Genomic DNA, 24,495 nt, shown 5'->3' on the forward strand with positions numbered 1-24,495 from the left:
TTTTTTCAAATAGAAAGAAGGTTAAAATTATATATATAACTCTAACGAATAAACACGTCGAAAATATGGATATTTTTTTCTTTTTTTTTAATCGGAGATTAGATGGCACTTTAACTCATCAAAGAGCAAATAAATCTATGAGGCAGCAGCTACAATCGGACTAGGATCAATTTAGGACCAAATAATCACCTTTCAAGCACCAATATCGTTTTTGAAACATTTTAGTGTATTTTTCTTCATTGTAAGACTTGTCATTTTAAATGAAAACCCTTTGTCTTTTTGAGATTAAAGATGTTGGATATTGATGATGATTTTGAATTGTAAGCCTAATTTTTTGACGTTGTTTAATTTCTTCAATATATACAAAATATGAGGTGTTGTCATCATTAGGGTGGCAGGATTTTTGAAAATAAGAAACTTACGTTTATAGTTTGAGGGTTGGTTTTCCAATTGATTCAAAGGGCAGTTTTCTCCTCTTTGTTTTGTTAGTACCCTGAAATCGCAGTCTGATCCACGTGTGTATCACACGTCGTTGCGATGTTGAAGTTCGCTTAAAGACTGATACAGCGAGTTCCAGAGTTCCAGGGGGTTCCTCGGGGAATTTTCAAGGGCGAGCCTGGAGGGGAGCCAGGTCAGTACCTACGATTCGGCAAAGACTCGGAATGGCCCGATAACGGTTTCACTGGGAGTTTTTAACTATTTTTTCTTTCATCTAAAAATGGTTTATTGGGTTCTCGTATGACATGTCTACGCACTTTTGTTTTATTTATAGAAATATTTGCGCTCACGATTCACTCAATTTAACGGACAAATGACTGTTACAAAATGTAATAGTTTTTACCCCTCGCCATTTTTTAATTTTTTCTATTTAAATTACCAAAATGTTATACTGAAAAAGTACTACAAAAATACGTTTAATGATTAATAACATTTCGTTATGAACATAATAAAAAGAAGCGAGTAAACATCAATATTTCTACATTAATTACCAACTATTTTCTTTCAAAAAGGATAATTTAAAAATCAACTTTCTTTTTCGCCAATAATCGAAATTAAAGACAGAGGGTAAGTAAAATAAATAGATAAATACAAACAAAAACACGCGCCCCTACCGTCACATCCACCCCGACAAACCGAGAAACCGAAAGAAAGTTGAGAGAATGGGTGAGAGTGAGAGAGAATGATTGATTAATTCTTTATTTATAGTCGCAGTGATTTAGTCAGAGAGAGAGAGAGAGAGAGAGAGAGAGAGAGAGAGTGAGTGATTGGCTGGCTGGTCGATTGACTGATGATTTATTTACAGTCTCAGTGATTTGGTCACAAAGAGAGAGAATGAGTGAGTGAGAGCCAGATTTATTTATTTATTGATGCTTTATTTATAGTCGCATTGGTTTGGTTAGAGAGTGAGAGAGAGATTGATTGATTGATTGATGCTTTATAGTCGCAGTGATTTAGTCAAAGAGAGTCCATGAGGGAAAGAGAGTGAAAGTGAATAAATAGGAAAAATAGAAATGTTGTAGAAACAAAATACAAAATTCTTGATAAATAGAGGTACGTACAGATAAAAACATGTGCAGTGGTCAAAGAGAGAAAGATTGAGTAAGAGTAAGAGATATATTTGATTGATTGATTTGATTGATTTGATTGATTTGATTTATTTGATTGATTTGGTTGATTGATTGATTGATTGATTGATTGATTGATTGATTGATTGATTGATTGATTGATTGATTGATTGATTGATTGATTGACGCTTTATTTATAGCCCCAGTGATTTGGAGAGAGAAAGAGTAAGTGAGTGAGAGAGAGAGAGTGAGAATGTGTGTGTGAGAGAGAGATTGGATGAGTGATTGATTGGCTGGTCGATTGATTGATGATTTATTTACAGTGACAGTGATTTGGTTACACAGGGAGAGAGTAGAATGGGTGAGTGAAAGCAAGATTTATTTATTTATTGATACTTTATTTATAGTCGCATTGGTTTGGTCAGAGAGTGAGACAGAGATTGACTGATTGATGCTTTATAGTCAGCAGTGATTTAGTCAAAGAGAGTCCATGAGAGAAAGAGAGTGAAAGTGAATAAATAGGAAAGATAGAAATGTTGTAGAAACAAAATACAAAATTCATGATAAATAAACATACATACAACAGATAGAAACATGTGCAATGGTCAGAGAGAGAGAGAGAGAGAGTGAGTGAGCGTAAGAGATTGATTGATTGATTGATTGATTGGTTGGTTGATTGGTTGGTTGGTTGGTTGGTTGGTTGATTGATTGATTGATTGACACTTTATTTATAGTCACAGTGATTTGGAGAGGGAGAAAGAGTAAGTGAGTGATAGATAGAGAGTAAGTGAGTGAGAGAGAAAGTGTGTGTGTGTGTGTGTGTGTGAGAGAGAGGGAGGGGGGAGTGAGAGAGAGATTAATGCTTTATATATAGACGCATTGGTTTGGTCAGTGAGTGAGAGAGAGAGAGGGATTGATTGATATATAGTTGCAATGATTTAGCCAATGATTGATTGATTGGTTGGTTGATTGAATGAATGATTGATGCATAATTTATTTATTTTCGCTGTGATATAGTCAAAGAGAGGGAAAGAGTGAAAGAGAGTCCATGAGAGAAAGAGAGTGAATAAAAAAAAATAATAGACATACATATTTAGATTTATAGTTTACATATAATTTCTTTTGATTAAAATAATTGGTCATGAAAGTAGATGATGATAGCTTTATTGATAAATAGATTTGTTGATAGATTTGTAGAATGATAAGTCATCAAATGGGTAGATAAGTGATAGGTCATTATATATTTATATATGGATATTTTTGTAGATATTACATGTATAGAGAAATAGGTACAATTAGTAAAGGAATCAGGTGAGGTTATATAGAGATAGCTACAACGATATACATATAGATAAATAAATAATGGATAATGTACAAATATATTTAATAGAGATAAGGAGAGAAGCGAGGTGAGATATTTAGAGAGATGGTGAGAGCAATTGAATAAAATGGGTGAGAAAGAGGGGGAGGACAAGATACAAATAGATTATGAGTTTACTAAGTACTCAACTTTCATTATTAAAATGTTTATAAGTTTCAAAAAGGAAACGATTTCATATAGACATTTTCCACAGGCATTACATAAGAGAGAATATTAATTACATTATTACAAAAGGGAATTGACAAAGTTAATATCTCAGAGATCAGCAGTTCATCCATTACTTCGGCCATTTATCATCCATTTTCAAGTCATTTCATCATCCTGATAATGATGTCTTCTCAATAATTTATAATTGACAGCTACAACATACAGGTTCTGTTGTAACATAGCGTGGCTATTATTTTACTAAAAACCAACAGCACACAAAAATATGTGTGCTTCTTTAAAGCTAAAATCTTATTGGCCTATTGAACTTTTGACTCGTGGATTTATAATAACTGCCTTTCATAGTACATTTATCATTAAATTAATGTAAAAATAGATTTAGCTCCAAAAAATCTTATAAGAAAAAAATATATACAAATCAAAGCATGACTAAATTACATGGTAAGGCATCACTGGCCAAAATAGTTTTGGTGTGGCGGTCGCCACTGTAAGTTAGAGGTCCCAGGTTCAAATCCAGCAGCCCTTTGTTCAAACCTGAAATACTTACAAAATGGCATTTTTCAAAAACACCAGCACCCCGAGGGTTGATATGACCTCTGCTATTGTGAACCCTCATAAAATAATAATAAATAAAATTATATGGTACATAAAAATCTCATATTGTTACACTGTATGATTGCCCATCATAGCTCATTAGGAATGTTATGACATGAAATTATTTAAAGATCGTGAAACAAGGTCTGATGTGATATAAAAAGATTTTCTAACCTATATCATACAGATTGTATCTTGTGATCTTTAAATAATCAGTAATTAACAGTCACTAAATATTACAAATTAAATTAAATGTTTTCATGATATAATGTAAAACATATGTAAAGCATATGTCATTTTAAAAGAATCTTTCAATAACAAACAAAAAGTCCTGCATTCGACAATCATGATGCCAGCGCCGTCCAACGCAATTAAGAAGAGAAAAGTTCAGAACTTTTGTTTTGATGAGAACTCCCAGCCAAAGGGAACAGTGGGCAAAACGCTCTCTGCAGGCCTACTGAAAAGAAAGGCTCTTAGCAACATCAGCAACTTGACCCATGGTACAAATGAAAAGGAGACTAAAGCTGTATGTATTAAAAAACCAGGTCTCGTTCATCAAAACAAACAACGATCTTTACTGCCTGTCAGGAAAAAGTCAGTCAACATGAATAAAAATGAACCGATGAAAATATTTACTAAAGTTGTTCCAAACAATGAAGAGAAACTTCCAAAGTTGGCCGATGTTGAAGATATAGATGAAGTAAACAAAGGGAACATTTTTTATATCCCAGAATATGCTTCTGATGTTTTTAAATATTTATTTCAAATGGAGGAGAGGTACACGCTTAAAAAGTGGCCGTTAAATGTCAATGTGAGCAAGTTGATGAGAAAAAATGTTATCAATTGGCTTACTAGCATTAACAATCATTACAACTTGCTTCAAGAGACAATCCATTTGGCTGTCTCACTCCTTGACAGATGTTTATCCTCAGATAATCTACCAAGAGAGAAAAATCTCAAGCTGATAGCACTCTGTTGTCTATCAATCGCTGTGAAGTATGAAGAAATTTCACAAGTATCGCTGACACACCTCTTGCCTACGATCGATGAAAACATCAAGATAAGCGATTTTTTGCAAACAGAGAGGGAAATTCTTAAAACTCTCGCTTTTGATCTCGCCAGGCCTTCTACAGTCTACTTCCTGAGGAGGTTCAACATGGTCTTGAGGGCAACAGCATTACAGTATACATTCTCTAAATTTTTGGTAGACCTATGTCTCCTGGACTCTTCATTCTGCCATGTCAAACCTTCCTTGATAGCAGCAACAGCTGTGTTCATATCGATGTGCATCTCTAAGACAAACATCAGCCCGCAGTTCTGGTCGGACAATTTAATTGTATACACGACTTACTCATATCAAGATATAAGACCAGTTATATCAAAGATGGCTTTGAATGTCATCGACTCATCAAAACAATTCAACTCGGTCGTTGAAAAATATTCCTGTGCTGAATTCCTATGTGCAGCCCAGCATATGCTTGGGGAAAATGCAATTCTGAGAAAGCTATGTTTGATATAAACCTAGAATAACTTCGTAATTAGATCGATAGGCAAAAAAGAGCATCTGATGCATGCAAATACTCTACTCTTAGATTACAATATATAAAATATATAAATAAACAAACCCAGATAGTTTTTTTTTCTCCAAATATAACCTTTTTAAGGCAAAGTAGGAAGCACAAAGGCAACTCCCAGGTAAAGTAGAATGCATAAAGGCAACTCCCAAATAGTTTTTTTGAGTATAAAATATTAACAGCTAATAAAAAAATTTTGGTTTAAAATTACTGTTCAACCATTAAGATTTACTACTTTACTACGGTTTGTTATGGATTAATATGACATTTTAAAAAATAAAATAAAAAACTTCAGTTAGACAAATAGGTTGTGATCAAACAATCAAAAAGAAATATATTTGTGTAAACTTATATTAACATAAATAATTTATAGAAAATATTACATTTGTTTCAGAACTTAGCCTGCCATCACATAAGAACAGATTTGTAATAGACACACAACAAAACTATAAAAAGAAACTTTTTTTAAAAACCAACCCATGATTTTTATTTTAAAAGCACAACCATTGGGCTCACTCAGACAAACGTTCATAAATATTCATACCATATTTATAAAAATTACAAATATTTACAATAAAACTTTTGTTATCAACAATAGAAAGTATGGGCCAAAAATGTAACCATTCTCTTCTGTATCACTTAAGTCAAACAGCTTAAATAATCAGGATGACTCTTCAGCATTCTGTTTTCTCTTTTTCACTAAATCTGCTAAGTATTTATACCTTTGCATACACTCTTCCTATAAAATAATAATAATAATAATAATAATGTAAAATAAAAATTTGCCTCAAATTTAAGTGTAATACATACTTTGGTTTTTCCAGGGACAGCTTTGGCTATATTTTCCCATCTGTCTCCTGGTGTCCCTTTACGATAAATTGCCAGAGCTTGCTCCAAGGATTTTTGCTGTACTTGTGTCCAGGTACCTTCCTCTACGTCTTCCGCCATTTTACCACCTTTTGTCTTCATTTTCTTACGCGGTTCTTCTACAACGGTGCTCTCCTCGTCGTCCTAAACATTTATTGTTATAAAGAAAAAAAAATAAAATAAAATTTGAACAAACAACAACCTTTTTGGGAGGTTTGAAACCATCGTCTTTCATTTTGTGTGCCATGTGTGCGACTTCAAAAGGCGCCCTTTTCATCGATTCGCCTATTTTTTCCCACCTAGGAAATTTTTCTTGTTAGTTTCAACATTTCATTAAGTCATTGTAAGATAAATCCTTACCGTTCTTGAGTACCCGTTGGGTATTTTTTCATTAGGCGTATCAAATCTAAAAGGTCATCATCAGTCCACAGCCCACCAGACACCACAGGTGTGGGTTTGGTAGGAGCAGCTTTGGGCTCATCTTTGATTTTTATTTCATTGTTAGAGTCTAATTAAAAACGTTTACATCATTTTTTTATATTAAATATTAATCTGAATTTTAAGAAATTTGAACATACCTTTCATCTCAGGTATCTGGAACGCTTTTCGCCTCCTTGGACCTCTTTCTCTTGGGACATACACTTCCTCTTCAGAACTCGATTCTCTGCAAAAATAAAACCACTATGTAGTAACTTACTAAATTAACAAAACAAAAACTTATTTATAAAAATTATTATTTTTGAAGTTAAATACATCATAATTTTTAAGTGGAGAAGCAGACACCCACTCTTTTTCTTCTTCCTTCTCCTTTCTTTGGGAATATTCTTTAATCCAATGTATCACTAATGGAGGAGCCTTGACAATCAAAAACCAGCATAGCCGGCATATCTGAACTGGAAGAGTGCAATAAACGCTGAAAATAAAATAAGTAAAGATTATTTAATTTCATCATGGAATAGTACTTATTTTAAAAAAAACCTTGGTTTTGGAAGATTTGTGACCAATTCAGGAAGCACTTTGATGGCTTCCATGTCCACCATTTTTCCTTTTTTCTGCCTTTTTTGAAGTTTTTTACTCTTAATACTAACAAATTCTTCCTTTAAAACAGTCCAAAATTAATAACAAAATTCTGATTAAAATTTAAAAATTTTTACTTACCAATACATATTTCTTTTCTAAATATGATGCCCAAGCAACAAGATACTGCCCGATGGTGATAATTCCAAATAAAATTAGCATTAACTCCAAAAGACCCATTTTTTTATAGCGCCTGTAGTAATATACAGGGTGTTTCCAGTCTGGCAAGCCATTTTTTAGTACGTCGTTATATTTGGTACGTTTGGATTGGTCTTTGAGGATTTCAAAGACGGTCACTAAGTTTCTGAATTGGGTTTCGGCATCTGGGTGGTTGCTCTTGTCAGGGTGTACCTTCAGTGAAAGCTGTCTGAAAGCTTTCCTGATCTCATCTGGCTCTGCAGTCTAAATTCACATTTGCAAATAGTCAAAATAATCAAGTCAACACATTTTCTTATGTACTTATTTAGCTTACATGAGATACCCCAAGTAGTTCATAAAAGTTCTCTCTTATCTCCTCGACGGCGTCAAAAACTTCTATGTCTTCTTGGTCCCAACATTTTACCGACGAGAGGGTAAAAGAGGAAACAATTGTAATCAGCGTAAGTAGATGCATCTCACTTTAATTCACTTTAGTAAGTAAACTTCAGCATTTAAAGTGTAACCTATTCATATAGATGAGGAAACAATTACTTTTTTTTCGCAAAATAAATAAATATCACACAAAATATGTTCTCAATTGAGTTGATCTCAATCAGTTGATCATAAGGTAATTAAAAAGATTATTTTAGAACGTGTTTCTCAACCATTTTTGTGCCATGGCCCATTTAGACTTTTCAAAGTTAAAAATTATTGTGAAAATCACTATAGAATAATTGATAAAAGAGAGTAGATAAAAATGTTTAAACCCCCAAAAGCCATGTTCCGCGTCTAGGGCAATGGCACAAACATAAGGGTTAATAAATTGTTTGATCTGGAACTCATCTTGTGATGATCTTCAATTTTTAAAATAAGTTATACTCCTTTAACACACCAATATAAAAAGACTGTGATCAAACTTGATAAGATCGCATCAGTAAGAATCTAACTTAAAAAATAAAAATAAAAAAGCAGTCGCTGGTGGACACTAAAAAGTTTGTTGGTTCAAGTCCAAAGTACTTTTAAAAAGGGCATCTGGTATACCCAAATTATACTTCATACCAAAATAGTTGACTTGTCGCATTTTAACACATGCATCATTGAAACATATTTGCTGGACATTAATTAATATCCTTATTAAACCTTATTTTCTCAAAATGAGTAAAAACACACGTTGATTTGATTGAAATTTCCAAATTTAATCAAATATCTGACAGCTTTCTTCATGTGAATTATAATCTTAGAAAGTAATATGATTCTTGGAATGTATTTCAATCTATTTATTTTCCTTCACTTGGTAAATCAGTTATATACAATAGCAAAATACTAATTAATATTAATTCTTGTTAAATATTGCAGTGTTTTGTTCAGTACAAAAATCATCACTTGCACTGATCTCGATTATCAAGTTTTGTGCGATTAAATAGGTTTGTTTTGTAATTTATGGGGCTCAGGCTCGTAAATTTCATTTAACATTGAAATTATCATACAAAAATATACGGATTATAATTTGCACAGTAGTGTTTGTATATAAAAATCAAAATGCCAAATCTTATTTTCAATTCATTGCTTTACAGATTTGGAGTTAATTGTGGAGGTGTTGATATGCAAAAGTCAGTATTGGTAACAAATTATATAAGCCTGTAAGATTACATTTACAGTATTGTTTAAATTTATTAAAATTTTAGTTTTAAGTTTGTTTTTCCTTTTCATAAAAACACGAATAGCTTGTATCTTTTTGCATATTAATATTCATGCTAAATTTACCCGAAGATTGAAAAAAAAAAAAAAATTGTTTGTCATTGTTCTAGAATTAGGACCTTTAAAAACTAAATTAATATAACGTGACAACGTAATACACATATAATTTATCTGACACTTTAATAAAATATACTGAATTATGAAAAAGCGAGACTATAAAGATTTTAATGAACCATAATTTAAATTACTGCAGCAATGACGATAAGCCTTACTTGAAATGCGGTGAAATAAGATACCGACAGAAATTATAATGGGATAATGAAAAATAGCACGAAATGCTTGAGGATTGGAATAACCCAAGGTCTTACAAAAAAATTCAGTTATTTCATGGCGAACAGAAGCTACTATATTCAATGATTTTTTAACTAAATGATAAATGAAAATTGGCACATAGTTGACTAAAAATCTAAACGACTTATTTTCAAAATTGCTTCCCTTAAAACTCTAATTGTCCCTCTGGGGGGCATTGGCCAGAAACACGGCTTTAGAGGATTTTTGATTTACCATAAGCTTAGTTTATAAGTATAAACTGAAGAAACTGGTAAACTCATAAAGGGGCACTAACTGAGGGCACATGTCTCTTGGCCCTTTCAAAAATGTCTATCAAGCGGAATTGCTAGCTTTAGAAACATGTGAACATTAAATAAATAACAAACAGCTCAACAGTGCAACAATAATAATACTATCTGCTAGCCACACAGTTCTAAAGGCTCTCCGAGTCTATGAGGTCAACTCAAAACTTGTCTGGAACTGCCTGAATATCCTTAGAAAGGGGGATCGTTATGTATGAACAGCTAAGGTAGGTCCTAGGTCATGAAGGAATTTCAGACAATGAGGCAGTAGACATACCAGCTAAAAAAGGAACTCTCAGAACAACTCATACAACCAAATCTATTGAGCAGCATAAACTCTAGCCTCATAAAAAAGAAATTAAAAAAAGAACAATAAATACTAGGATGTATTCAAGACATGGGCCAAGGTAAAAGTTAACTCGCAAAATTGAATAGTGCAACTTTGCAAATCCACCCAATATGAGACTTGTGCTTGAGAATAACAGCGAGTATTTAGGTCTCTTTTCTGTTTCTTGGAGGAAACAGGGTTATTTTATTGTATTATGTATATTTTTGAGTGTTGAGAGTGACTATCTTTATTAGAGTGAATGTGTAGTATAAGAGGGTCGATGGATGAATATTGAGTTCTCCACCACCCCCTAAGGAAATAATGTATTTAATAGTGTGAGAGTGGGTTTAGATCTGGAATCAGTCGAATGCGTTAGGGGCTGAAATGACCTAATTGCTGAAAGCCCCTGGAGAACAACCTCAGTGGCTGGATGGATAAGACCAAGCCTTAACCCATACTGCTAACACACAAGGTGAGCGACTATCACGACCTGCCAATAATTAATAGCAAATTACGCAAAAGCCAGAATTACCAGCTGACTGTGAGAAGTAATACGCTCAGCTCTGTGTGTACGTGTACGATCCATTCAGCTAATATAAGTAATCAGAATTTAAATATTGCGTTAAAGGTGGGGGGTTAAGGGCAAGTTTAGGGGTGAAAATTAAACCCAAATATTGCAAATTTTGATGAGAGAACCGTTGAAATACAACACTCATGTGCAGCAAGCCTGCCACCCCTCCAAAAAACTACCATTTTGACTTCTGATATTAACTGAAAGATTCTAGCTGCCACACATTGCGGCTGGGAAGACAGTTAGACACTGTTGGTATATAAAATAATTTTCATTAAAGTATTCTACATTCAACACATTCAGAGATATCATGTCTATCAGAGCATGACTCTTGGTCTGACAAAATCAGCGAGGATAGGCAGACCAAGATGATAGATAACTATCGAATTATAGGTTCGTCACCCTGCAGACCCCAGGAGGAAATCTCACAAACACAATCTAGATTAAACTTACTATTCAACTCTCACTTATACATCTGTTAAATTAGTTTTATTTAAACTCAAATGTTATCTTTGAAAGTGAGATGTGTTACAGTAGGCTAAATAATGTAGTATATCGTCAACCTGACATCCAGAAACACTAGGCACTTTCTTCCGACTGCATTCAAAGTACTTACTACTTTTAAAAGCTTAGTTTATCAACCCAAGAGCATTTTAACTTTCACTTTGCGTTTATAATAGGCAGAAAGAGGGAAAACCCGACCACCGGTTGAAATGAAGCGTGAAACCCCGAATCTACCTATCGGCCGCGTCAGAGCGAGAAAATTATCGCTTCGAGTTGCGTTAAAGCGAGACGAGCGTAGTTAAGTAACACATTTTAAAAGAATACTGCCCGGTTTACCTTGTTTCTATTATATCCCTTGAAATAAAGCGTAACTCATTTGGCCGATATTGTCCACTTCATATAATTTTCGTGGGAAACCCCTGTCCAACGAATACCATTTTCATAAGGGAAATATTCTACGAAACAGTAATTATTGGACACGTTTTGCTGAAGCCGCACTCAAAAATTAACGGTTACACATCAGAAAGGTTATACCTTTCAGCACTGACGTTTTAATGCCTAACCTTTGAAACGGATGAAACCCCTCTATAGCGGACAACTCTCTGAACCTCAATACATCCTCCCATCCTCACCGTCAGTACTCATCTGAGTAATTGACTTCTTTATAACGGACAACTATAAATATACTCAAACTAAGAGAAAAAAAATTATTTCAAACTCTAATTATTTTTATTTTTCTATTAATTACAACATACTTATTTTGATGTACACCAAATTAAACAAGATCAAAAATTTATGAGTTTTAATAAAAATTATTTAATTTTGATGGTTTGAAAGAAAACTCACCAAAATACTGGAAAATCATTTACTTATAGATTAAAATTTAACTAAAAATTTTGATCTTAATCATTTATTTTTTATTTCAGAATTTTATTAAAATCTGCAATTTTTTGTTACAATATGTAAATTACAACTGCACTGATGGACCAATAAACGCACCACCCTTAAACTTTCGTGTATTTAGGTTTATTCATATTTTGCATTCCAAAAATAGGTTTGTTGTAAATATAAGTCTTTTAAAAAGAAAATGTTTATTACCTAATTCTAAACAAACAATTATTGAATAAAGAAAAAACTAATTTAAAAAAAAATCTTTGTCTCCTGTAACACTGAGTATTTCCACCTCTGGACCGAATCACGTGTGTTAAACGCCTTTGAATTCCTTGTAAAAGATTTTTAAAAACAGGAAAAACTGTTTACATTTTTTTTACTTTTTGTCCCCATTAATACTATTTCCACTCTGGCACGATTCACGTCCGTTAAACGCAAAAAAATCTGGTTATTTAAACAAATTGAATGAGTGGAAAATGAAGTTTGTTAAGAATAATTTTTTTTAACCGAACAAGTTAAAATCCCCTGAAGTACTGAGCAACAATACTTAATTTTCCGTCTCTTTAATTTCCAGTCATTGGAGGTTAAAGCTTTAAATACTATACAGCTGTTATCCTCTGGCTGCTTTTAAAATGTCAACAATGACTTGAAACGTCTTCCTCAGTTTAAAAAAGTGTATATTTATCTAATATTTTTAACGCCATGGATTGGAAGTCATTATCCACCGACGAGGTAATTAGTTAAATTATCTGTTGTAGAATGGCAAAATAATTTTTTTGTCTATTTTGCACTGGGTGATAGTAAGCTTTTCCAATGTTTTGTGATTTTTTTTTTAATGCGTTTACATTCACATCCTCCTCCATAAACAGTTGAGCCACAACATACGACATTCACAACATTGGAAAAATCAACATCATGAATAATCTGGATCTCGGTGTGGTGTGTTTGTAAAAAGGAATTCAGTTCTTACTGCTTAGCTTTTGACCTATTTTAAGATCATCATCAGGGCAAAACTATCTTAAATATACTCAATTATACACATTTTTTTTTAAATGAAACAAATACAGTAATAGTTTAAGAACATTTAACAGTTACTGTTACTATATTTAATATAGTTTAAGAACTATATTAAATATCAATACACTTGAAAATAGAAGAACTATCTGTGATGTAAATTTTATATTTAATCTATTATATAACTGTGTAAACTGCCCTAAATTATTGGAAGAGATAAAATTAATATCATAATAATAATAGGCATGTAGAAGGCTCAATGAATTACAGATAGGTATATTTTGTAATATCCAATTTATGTTCAATAAAAAATAATAATAACTATACGTGCAACTATTAATGTACTATGCGTTAATATAAATAATGCATAAAAACAATGTATAAAATTGTAATGTAATAATGTATTATATGCATTAAAATAATTGTATATTTGCTGTGAAAAAAAGGTTTAAGGCCGTAAATAACAATTTTTTTAAATCAGACTTTTTACATTTATAGAAATTTTTCAGTATAAGCTGGAATGTTAGATGGACTTTGGATGAAGAGTAAGGGGTCAGTTTGTGGTTTCTTCAATGAGCAAAACCGCTCTTCTGCTATGCTATTTATGAAGGGTTTTGCAATCACATCTCCTGGTTCTTAACTTGTAATTCAAATTCTTACTACTTATCCAAAGCAAATAATAATAATGATTTGTTAGAGACTGCACAGCCAAAATTTCAAGTTGGAAAGACATTCCTTTTTACACCACCTCTGAAAGATAATTCCTTTTCCAAATGAATGCTAGGTTTCATCTACAACACCCTGCCAGATTTTACTTAATCATAATAATCATAAGGGCGCCAACAATTAGAGAATGGGAATCCCTCAAAAAAGCATTTTGTGAGAAAAAAAAATGTCCGATTCAAATAAAGTCAAAAACTTGGCAGAACAGTATTTAAAAAAAAAAAAAAAAACTACCACAACCTCAATCATTATATTAGTATACGATTTAAGATTTTTGTCCTGATTATGACACTAAAATAAGTCAAAAGTTTGTCAGTAACAATTGAATTTGCTTTTCATCCAGACCATACCAAGATTATTGAGTAAAAAAGTGGTTGATACATCTAACACTAAAACGTGCAATTTTTTAAAATATTTATTTATTGTAATTGTTCTGTAACAGAAATTGAAATTAACAACATATCTGGCTGTCAGTAAAACGTGTGATGACGTTGGGATGAACAACACTATTTTCGGCAAGTTCACCGTCAACAAGGATGCCAAACAGCTCATCACCGAGTTCATATGGAAGAAGATGCAGTGCTATGCCACCGACCTTGAGCATTTCGCTCGGTGAGATTCATTGATTGTTTGAAACTGTTTTTCAGCCAATATGAACAATCTGACAAATTTCGCAGGCATGCTAAAAGGTCGAAAATAAACTACGATGATATCAAACTCCTTTTCAGATACAATGAAAAAATTGTGAGCAGAAAAAGATTTTTGCAAGATTTAATGTTCGGTAATTATTAATTTATTTTGCTTTCTATTTTATAAGCTTGAAGCGATGACGATACTTGAGAAGGAAAAATCTGCAACACAAAAGCCAGGGAAACGAAAAAGAGAAGCAGAAAACACAACAGAATAATGTGAATAAATTTTGCACTCTAATATTATTTTAGTAATTAAGCGAAATTTTATTAAATATTCCTTTTATTCCAGCTTATATATAAAAAAAATAACCACATTGCTGTTAAGAAAAAATTGACTTTTAAAAAATAAAAAATACAAGCAATACAGCTCAGCCAAAATAGTTAATTAACAGTGAAAATGAACAGATTTCAGAATAGGATTTAAATTAAACCTCATAGTCAATTTTTTTATCAAAATGTGTGATCCTAATCTGTGATAAATTGCCTTTTTTTTATTATTGAAAAGTCTTAACTCATATTTATATATTCCTGGTGTTAATTTCGTTATTAATAATTTAATGTAATAATTATAACAATTTGTACATGTTAATAAACAGTGCCTTTTTATAATTGTCATTTTATGTTTGTCATTTAGATATGAAATATCAAACCTACAGTAACAAAATGGCAATCTTCGGTACAAAACACTTGGCTCTCAGAAGTAGTTTTTAGTAGATTAAGGATAGGACATGCTCGATAAACAAACAGACATTTAATGGCAAAAGACGGATCTTTTGTTGTACACACAGACAATCTATGATGTGCCTTGATGTGAACATGAACATCAGAAAAAAGACTAGACTTTGAAAAACCTATAAAGAAAACTATTTATCAAGCTGAATTGCTAGCGATAGATGCATGTGAACATGAAAATAAATAACAAATAAATCAAGGGTGCAATAATAATAATACTATCTGATAGCCAGGCAGTTCTAAAGGCTCTCCAAGCCTATGAGGTCAACTCAAAACTTGTAAAAAAAAAGATTTACAAATAGCCTAACATTAAGGTGGGTCCCAGGACAAGAGGGAATTAAAGGCAATATGTGGTGTTTAGTGACCGTTAGTTAATGATTATTCAGAGATCGTGAGATGCGGTCTGGTGTGATGTAGGTTTTAGAAAAACATTTTCTTTATCGTGCTAACGTTTCAATCTTTATTGAGATCATCTTCAGGGCCTGGGATTTATAAACATTGTTTAAATTTTACAAATACATGTAGGATATGAAAAAATGTTGCAGTTGACTAGCTAAAAAAGGAAGCCTCAGAAATGACCCAAATCTACCTCCATTTCAACATACAAGAATTTTCAAGTTAACTGTTTAATATTCAGCCCCCAAGCTCTCAACATGATTCCGCTGATTCTAGCGATTAAGGAAATGCTACCCCAGAGCATCAATGACCACCTTGGAAAACCACCTGAAGAACTTTGCAGCATTTCTCCTGAATCTCCCCATATGAAATTATGCTCATTTGAAGATTTGAGGCCAACTCTCACCCCCATCTGTAAAGATGTCTCCAATCTTCCAATAATATCCAATTCACATGTTCCTATGCGGTGTGGCAAGAAAAGGTGGGTGCGTCTCTCTCTTGTCTAGGTCAACTGTGTCCTGGCGTTCTAGTGTGAAGCCCTGTTTCTCTGAAGTGCATAGGAACCCTTCCTTGACTTCGTACTGGCTGTATCTTTTCTGTAATAATGTTATGACCCTAACACTGTCATACTCACTTGAATGCTTGACTGGAGCCATTGAAAAAGGTTTAAGAATAAGAATAATATCAAATGAAATCAATGAAGGAAAAATATTAACTGAAAGCAATCTTTACAAAGGGCATAGTACTACTTTTTGTGCAATTGGGGACAATCAGTACAAAAGTAAACAAAGTAAGGAAAGAAAGCAGTATTTACTGCTTGTTTTCACTATGATCGCTCCTAATTACCTGTAACTAAAGTAAAAAGATAATAGATTTAATTTTAAACTAAATAAATTGAGTGGTGTATTGAATTTGCCCAACAGCGCAGTTGATGATGCATCACTTTCCCAGATTAATTAGTTTGAAGTGTAAATAAACACCGTCAGATAAAGAATGGATTCTGTGGGATATTTTGAGGTCATCTCCAAATAGGAGAAAGCGTGTCATTAGAGCAGATGCAATATCATTAATGAAGATGTTAAATAGTAAGGGGCCTAAGTGATCCCTGGAGGACTCCAGAGGATGATAGGTAAAGAAAATACTAGGTTTTTAACTTAATATATTGTTCTTGGAAAGATAGTAGGAGAACTTAAAATAGTGCCATAGAAATCATGAACAGCTACTTTGGCTATAAATAAGTGGGTGATCATCAAGTTCCTCCTCAATGTAGATGGCATCAACTTGCCACTTTTCAGCAAGAAGTTTAAAATAAAGTTCAGGAAAAGATGGTTTGTAGTTGTGGATTTTTCTTTGATGAAGACATATTGTTGATCTTTAATAGCGTTAAGAATGGAGGGTGCTAATTTATCCTTCTTTGTGAATAATCATTGTTAAAAGTTCTGTAGTACATATTATTTTTATCAAGATGGTCATAACTAATTACATATATATATAAGACCAAAAAATGCTAATAACTAACCATCCCTAATGGAACTTTTTGATGATTATTTTGGACCAATTTTGGACAACCTTTGGTACAAGTTTATTACTTATGGATTCATTTTGCCTTTAAATGTCATTGCCAAATCAACTATGGCCAAAAAAGACAAGTGGTTGCCAGGAGTTATTATAATGTTAGTAAGAAGTTAAGAACTTGAGAAGGAAGTCAAATTGTCCAAAATCGTCGTATAATGTTAGTAAGAAGTTAAGACTTGAGAAGGAAGTCAAATTGTCCAAAATCGGCGATACATCGATGACGGGTGACAGTGGTGGGGACTGGTATAACTTGTAGTTGGTACTTTGGTAGGTGGCCAGAAGGGGCATCCACCCATGCACTGTTCCTCCCCCAGTTCATCCATTATCATTCCTGTTTTATTTTGTTCGGAGCTGTTTTAAAAACGGACCGTTGTCCTTTTTCCCCCAACACCTTCTTCATTTACGAGTTGTCCAGAACCGAAAAATATCGTAAGAACGGTCCGACGATAGCGCCTTGCTTTCTGGGCCAATTGACTGGTAAGTGATCATCAACCAGATTGACCTTTGGGTGCCTATAAATACAAGCTCTTTGCTTTATGTGTATTCTGGTATTGTGTTTGAAAAGAAACTATTACTATTTAACGTGTTTAACAAGAACATTCAATTGAAAGAACAACGAAACAATGTGTATTTAAATAGCAACATTATTCTTGTCTTTTTATAGTCATGTCCTTCAGTTTTACCTTTTTATTTGTGTAAAGCGTCACTTTTATTGAGACAGAACGCGATTCAACAAGCTTATTGATCACCTTCAGCATGAATCCACACATATTGTAAAAAGTTAGTTGTGATTTTAACAGTTCATGTAAGTGTAAACAGGTCTAATTTATTCAACTTGATTTCACTTTTAGTTATTAAAGTTTGTGTTCGGATTGCAGCCATTGACCAGCTTATTTATCACCTTGAATATTCTAGAGCTGTTTTCATAAGGCCATATTTTATATGAAGTCAATATTGACTTTAGGAAACTTCTGTGATAGATTAAAATGTTGACTAACCAATGCATTCCAGTCAACTAAGTTGAAATAGTGACAAATCATTGAGAAGCTGTTTGTATGGCCAGCAACTACTGAATTTGTTGAAGATGCCTTTAATTGCATACAGTAGACAACTGTTAACCACTCTTTCATTCATCCCTTTTGTTGACTTTTATCGTTTTTAGGCGTTTAATAATTTTTCTCAATTGTTGTGATGCCTTGCATAGGTGCATACCAGTTGATGTATGTACAATGGGTTTCCTGAATAACTATGTACGCTATTGTGCATTGCATTTTTCTTATTTAAAACCAAAACCTGACTTATGTGTACATAACAATGACGATAGATGTGATACAGAAAGTGTCTAATTAGTATGTATATAGAAGAAAATGCTTCGAAACTTGAAATTTGAGGAGTTTCCTATTATCCATGGTGCTGCTTGGTATGGCAGGTAGATCTCCTGAATAGTCTACTGTATTTTATTCATGTTATTGATGTTGTGAATTGTCTTAAGAATAGCCGTATTTGAACCATCGAGTCAAAACTGGATAAGTCAAAAAACTTTTCAGGCTTTCTAATTTATCGTTTAGACATTTGGTACAGATTCAATTGTTTTAATTTTTTTTATTTTATTGTACTCACATTTCATCGATCTCAATGTAGCTGTCTTAGTAAATAGATTTATGAGTTGAATTTACAAATATACTAGTAGAATTTAAAAAAATAAAAGTTGTAACTTCTCAAGATGACTAAAGAGCAAATTACGTTTAAAACAAAATCGTTTCTTTTTTTTTAAACTTCAATTATAGATTCTGTCAAGCCTGAAACTTACTAGAATAAGCAATTATCTCATTTTGCCAAAATTTGACCATTTTACCCCAAGCGTGCAAAAATTTACTCAACAGGAAACATATAATATGACAGATTTAATAGTTTAAAAAAAATGCTTTTTCATTGAGAATGCATTGTGTAAATTTGATTTACAGTTTGGATTTGATAATTAGAATAATATTAGAATAAACAATTATTTCATTTTGCCAAAATTTGACCAGTTTTACCCTAAACGTGCAAAAATTTATTCAAATACAGGAAACATAAGATTTAATAGTTTAAAGAAAGAATGCTTTTTCATTGAGACTGCATTGTGAAAATTTAATTTATAATTTGGATTAGATAATCTGGCTATTCTACCTCAAATCTCTGGTCATAACCGATCATTTTTATCTGGTCTGTTAAAGTTTAAATTGACTTTTTATCAAGAGGTTAGTATTTAATTATCAATAATGTCATTGATCGTCATTGACAAGTTTTAGAGTTTGTTGAGATGAAGATTACAGTTCCTATCTGTATTGGCTTGATTTTCTTTATCAAGATGTTATTGTTTATTGTCAACGCTTTCGTTAAAATGCAAGCTGGCCAGTCCCCAACTAAACTCAGATGAAGATGCCTTCATGTTAGTAATTTTATTCATACTATTCAACCGTGTTTAAAACATTTACTTTCTAAAAACTTAATGATTCCCTCATGTTTTAAATCTCATTGACATGTCCTAGCCATATTGACTTTTTTAAATCATGACAGGTTCATTTTTTAATAAGCTAACGCAATATCAACAATGAGTAATAAATAAATACCTTTTTTAAAAAGTAGTTGCGCTTTGTAGAAAGTTTGTAGTTCTGTTTAGTTGGCCAGCTTTGATATGAAATCTTAGTGACCAATACTGTACTATTTATTGACCAGAGATTTACTGACAGGTCCTAAGTACATTGATCATATTGACCATCAGCACTGGTTTAAGTTAAGAGGTCTATGGTCATTTTTGTTATTTTCTGTAATATATTCTGTAAACAACTTAAATCCGTCAATCTATAGACGGTTAAGGTTGTTTTGCCCTGATGATGACCTTAAAATAGGTTGAAAGCATGGCAGAAGCAACTAAATTTGGTTTCTTCTTCAAAGCCATACCTTGACCCATAATATTCACAAATTCGGTCGGTACTTCTAATACTAAAACCATTGACATGTTAATGTGAACAAACCAGAAAGTAGGACATCCTACCTATAATTCACTTGATTTTTCAAGAGGGCATGAAGTTTAGTGTTAATTTTATTTAGAAACTTATTGGAGCTTTAATGTTTTGATTGGTTTGGAAATTCCAGATGTGCATAAGATCAGGACTGTTCAAATAGCCATTTTTGATTTTGGAGCATTTTTGACATGAGTTTTACATCGATTGATGTATGGATATGATAAGATGCCATAAAATTAAGATTTGTAACCATTTTTATCAAGTAATTATTCTTTTTATGTAAGGTCTTGGTTGAAAAGAAATAGAATAAATTAATTTGGTCAATAGACCACTAAACATAATGGATTTTTATTGAGATTTAAACTATTGACCAAATCATTGATTCCCATACCTCAAACATGCCGAATGACTGGTCAAACTTGATACCATACCTCTGCTTTAAAAGAATTACTTTTAATATATATTATCCGTATATAGTATCGATAGTGTAGAAAAATGGTTTATTGATATACTGAGGAATGAATTGTATGAAATGGTAACTTATTCCTTTTAGGGATACAATGTAAAAGCAGACTTTTCATTTAAAATAATCTGTTATTTATCATAAATATAATAGGACGATAAGTGAAGGGTACCGCGGTATTTTGCGCAGAGTGGTTATGGTGTCCAACTCGTGTTCACCATGTTAGCGTACTGGGTTCGAATCATGGCAGAACCCATGACTTTTTGGTAGATAATGGCATGAAAAATGTTTTGTAAAGTGGTTTGACCCCTCGTCGTGACATGTAACTGTCAAGCCTACTTATTTATTAAATATGATAAGTGATAATTAGTACGAGAAAAATGATTATGCATGTTTTTGTTTTAGGTCTGTATGTTACAATTATACAGATTGTATTTTATAAAAGGAAGATAATCTAAAGTCTAGAATTTCTAAGCAAAGAAGAAAAGTTAAAATTTATTATTAAAAAAAAAATTGATCCCAGTCATTTAATGGCAGAAAGTGATTTGGTTTTTAACTAAATCGTTTCAATTGTTTTTATTTAAAGGAGAAATACTCTGATCATGTCAGAAGAAAGGTATTTATTTGTATTTACCAGGGTAGTGATATAGTTCAATAAACTTTTTCTCTTTTGGAACATAGCCCTAGTCCGAGTTTTGGTTTGAATAAGGAGTTCACATTTATGATGAGCCAGCGAGGACGTAGGCTGGTTGTCGTAGATGATTACAAATACTGCAGAAGTGCCATGTCGAAGAACGGAATAAGGTATGCCTGTACAAAGAAGCTATGCCGTGCATACTTATTCATGGCCCCTGATGACAAAGCCATCCTTGAGTTGACGGGCACTCATCACCATCCACCTCATGCTTCGCTCCCTCTGGGAAACAGAAAAAGGGCTTTGGCTGCCCAACCTACCAGCACTGATTATAGTTACTGTAAGGAAGAGAAACCTAAACCTTCAGTCGAGAGGAAAATTCTGCCGAAGAGGAACATCGTGCCTCCAAAAAGAATAACCTATCCTGCTCCTGATGATAGGCCAAAAATGAAACGGATGTCAGTTGCAGAAAATGTAAATAAATGTGATTTGCTTTGCATGTCTGTTCTTACAATGGCAGTTTTCTTTTCAGAACGTCAGACTGATGACACTCATGGCAATTAATGAAGCTTGTACCGACCTCTCGAGCGACAACAGTCTGTTTGGAAAATTCACAGTGTCTGATGATGCCAAAGAGTTAATGGCAGAATTTATATGGAAAAAGATGGAAAATTACGCTGAGGATGTAGAAGCATTTGCAAAGTAAGAACTAATTACTTTTACTCTCTTAATAATAATGGTACTTTATTTGTTTCAATTCAAATATTTAAAATTATAATTTAACAATATAATGTAAGCACCATAAAGCATGGAAAATTCCATCTGCCGCATGTCAATGAATAAGTAAAAATAATAATAAATGAATGATTTAATTCAAGAATATAGAACAAAAAGTAAAGCCAAAAACTGAAATAATGTACAGCCTGTTTACTCTATTAACTGTGCTTTAAATTCTTTTCAAAAGTATAGATTATCTGAAATTTAAAATTTGTTACTGTTAAATTTAAAATGAAAATATCTTGAAATTAAAATTGACCAATGATTCACATAATTAATACTAGGTGATAAATAAATATTATATATATATTAGTTTATATCTGGGACGGAGTGGTCATGGTTAGAGAAAGATGAACTCATTCCAATCCGACATTTTGGGAATATACAGAAATGACAAAAAAAAAAAACAGACATTCATTTTTTTTCCTATTTATTTCAACTGTATATATTGATTATTTAGAGATCGTGAGATGCAGTCTGGTCACCACCATCTCATGATCTCTAAATAATCATCGATTAACGATCACCAAATGCCACACACTATGAATTATTATCATTGTATTAATTGCAACATACTTATTTTAATATAAACCAAATTAAACAAGATCAGAAATTCATGGGTTTTACTAAAAAAATATGTAATTATGATGGTTTGAAAGAAAATTCACCAAAATAAAAAATCATTTAGTGGCAAAATTTATATTTACAATTTATTACCTTGTATTGCTCTTAATAACACATATTACTTCCTGGAGGGCCTGAAGTCTCCTAAACATCGAGTCCGACTGGGTTTCTTCTTGTGAAACAGAATCACATTGTTCAGCAAGAGCAGTTTGAAGTTGTTCAAAGCTTACTGTAGTATGTGAACGATGCCTAACCATCTCTTTATCATACCTCATAAGTCATCCATAAAGGAAAACATGCTGGCCAATTCATTGTGGTAATTCCTACACCCTCTAAGTGACAATTTGAACTACATGCGGTCTAGCATTATCACTAAGTTTTCCCTAATAAGTGAAGCGAAAGGGACCACAGCTTCCAGAAGACTTCCTCAATGTACCTTAGTGCAGTGAAAGATCTGTTTGATAATACCATACTATAACTGGCTGTCTTTGAAAAGGTTGTGTCTCACATGAAGCAAAGTATTCTTAATGTCCTTGTTTTAGTCAGCCATTGAATAATGAATTGCTAATTTTAAACTTATGTTGAGGTGAGTGGCCCCAGAAGAAAAGTCCAAATGCTTCATTCAAAACATTTATTGACAATGTTTTGGACGTCTCACGTCCTTCATCAGGTACATAATCATTCTTTTTCCAAAGAAAAACTCTAAATTGCTATTGGTCTGGGACGCCGGAAAGGGTGTTACTGACACAAAAAAAATGATTATGTATCTGATGAAGGATGTGAGACGTCCAAAACGTTGTCAATAAATGTTTTGAACGAAGCATTTGGACTTTTCTTCTGGGACTGCTCACCTCAACATAAGTGTAAAATTAGCTATTCTCAATGTCTTTTCCACGGTCCCCGGTATATTTCTACTCGATACCGTTCCAGTAGTAGAGAACTTGAAGTGAGACAGACAAGGCAATTCTCAGGAAGCGTTCTGATGACTGTTTTAGAGCTATCGTACCGTTATCAAGGAAGCCATTAAATGACGGTTCCGTAGTTTGGCAAGAGCAGTAACACAATTTTCTCTAGCCATTGTACATCGTGATCTACCACTAACTTGAATGAGGTCTTCACGATTTAAAATACTTTTTTAATCAAATTTATTGCTTCATCAAAGAAAAAAATAGAACTACAATTTGCCGGTAAAATCTTTAGAAAAACGATTTGAAATCAGCCTAATGTTCACTCTGTAGATTTCATTTATTTATTTTTTAACGATTTTTAATGTCATATTGAATTACCTTTTATGTTTATTTTTATTTATCAAATCTTGTTAATAATAGAAAGTTGTTCTTTATTCTTCTGAGTTTCTCCGAGAAAAAGGGAAGATATAATATATAATTATTGTATTTAGTTTGTTTCACTTTCTCTCATCACTCACCCCGTAATAAAAAATAATATTCTCAACAAGTAATTGAAGTGTAAAAACTATGCTATTATTATTTAACAATGTATTTTTTCCTTTTCCAGCCATGCTGGTCGATCAGTAATAACAACTGATGACGTTAAGCTTCTCTTCAGAAGAAATGAACCTCTGGTCTGTTGCTTTATTTTACCCAGTGCTGTTTTTATCATTCCACCCAATATTTACTTATCTGTTTATGTTTTAGTTGGAAAGGTTTAATGACCTAGAGACTGATACCACTGTGATCAAAGAGGAAGAGATTTCAGGGGACGAGATTTATACGGAATTTTCATAATTGGCAATATTTCTTAGGTTGTGTTTGGGTTAAGATTTTTTAAATATGTAAAAATTGTAAATATGGAAATAATTGTATATATTGAAAGAGTATTAATATATAATATATTATAAATAGTGAGAATTTA

General features: G+C 32.6%; 5 protein-coding genes across 8 annotated transcripts in view; 3 read left to right on the forward strand and 2 right to left on the reverse strand.

The window, feature by feature from the left end:
• The window catches only part of LOC106668456 (ABC transporter G family member 20-like), a 42,813-nt gene extending 42,237 nt beyond the window's left edge, over window positions 1-576 (reverse strand). Inside the window, exon 1 of the mRNA XM_014397248.2 lies at window positions 423-576. The gene's annotated coding sequence lies outside the window, so the exon portion shown is untranslated. The remainder of the gene's footprint in view (window positions 1-422) is intronic.
• A 3,405-nt stretch (window positions 577-3,981) lies between these two features.
• On the forward strand, window positions 3,982-5,357 carry LOC106668540 (G2/mitotic-specific cyclin-B2-like). The gene has a single exon (XM_014397393.2). It carries the CDS (start codon window positions 4,052-4,054, stop codon window positions 5,222-5,224), a length of 1,173 nt encoding a protein of 390 aa, XP_014252879.1. The 5' UTR covers window positions 3,982-4,051; the 3' UTR covers window positions 5,225-5,357.
• Window positions 5,358-5,612: 255 nt separating this feature from the next.
• LOC106668498 (uncharacterized protein F54F2.9-like) lies at window positions 5,613-11,641 on the reverse strand. The gene is made up of 10 exons (XM_014397326.2): window positions 11,431-11,641; window positions 7,696-7,885; window positions 7,305-7,625; window positions 7,125-7,243; window positions 6,934-7,059; window positions 6,725-6,810; window positions 6,507-6,654; window positions 6,349-6,445; window positions 6,090-6,290; window positions 5,613-6,018 (listed from the first exon to the last, which is right to left on the reverse strand). Exons 2-10 carry the CDS (start codon window positions 7,834-7,836, stop codon window positions 5,941-5,943), a joined length of 1,317 nt encoding a protein of 438 aa, XP_014252812.1. The 5' UTR covers window positions 7,837-7,885; window positions 11,431-11,641; the 3' UTR covers window positions 5,613-5,940.
• A 622-nt stretch (window positions 11,642-12,263) lies between these two features.
• Window positions 12,264-15,258, forward strand: LOC106668499 (centromere protein S-like). 3 transcript variants are annotated; one of them, XM_014397332.2, is made up of 5 exons: window positions 12,560-12,717; window positions 14,165-14,334; window positions 14,400-14,466; window positions 14,540-14,630; window positions 15,049-15,258. In XM_014397332.2, exons 1-4 carry the CDS (start codon window positions 12,688-12,690, stop codon window positions 14,627-14,629), a joined length of 357 nt encoding a protein of 118 aa, XP_014252818.1. In that variant the 5' UTR covers window positions 12,560-12,687; the 3' UTR covers window position 14,630; window positions 15,049-15,258. The 3 variants fall into 3 exon arrangements, with proteins under 3 accessions (XP_014252816.1, XP_014252818.1, XP_014252817.1); XM_014397331.2 differs by lacking the exon at window positions 15,049-15,258 and adding an exon at window positions 14,704-14,743; XM_014397330.2 differs by lacking the exon at window positions 15,049-15,258 and having other exon boundaries at window positions 12,264-12,717; window positions 14,540-15,029.
• Window positions 15,259-17,369: 2,111 nt separating this feature from the next.
• LOC106668504 lies at window positions 17,370-24,474 on the forward strand. Of its 2 annotated transcripts, none has more exons than XM_014397339.2 (6): window positions 17,370-17,594; window positions 20,994-21,204; window positions 21,270-21,696; window positions 21,755-21,924; window positions 24,139-24,205; window positions 24,279-24,474. In XM_014397339.2, the coding sequence occupies exons 2-6, from the start codon at window positions 21,191-21,193 to the stop codon at window positions 24,366-24,368; spliced, it is 768 nt and encodes a 255-aa protein (XP_014252825.1). In that variant the 5' UTR covers window positions 17,370-17,594; window positions 20,994-21,190; the 3' UTR covers window positions 24,369-24,474. The 2 variants fall into 2 exon arrangements, with proteins under 2 accessions (XP_014252825.1, XP_014252826.1); XM_014397340.2 differs by lacking the exon at window positions 17,370-17,594 and adding an exon at window positions 17,659-17,922.
• Window positions 24,475-24,495: the final 21 nt, after the last annotated feature.

This window comes from Cimex lectularius, unplaced genomic scaffold (assembly GCF_000648675.2).
Source record: "Cimex lectularius strain Harlan isolate CLEC.00 unplaced genomic scaffold, Clec_2.1 scaffold144, whole genome shotgun sequence".
NCBI classification, from domain to species: Eukaryota; Metazoa; Arthropoda; class Insecta; order Hemiptera; family Cimicidae; genus Cimex; species Cimex lectularius.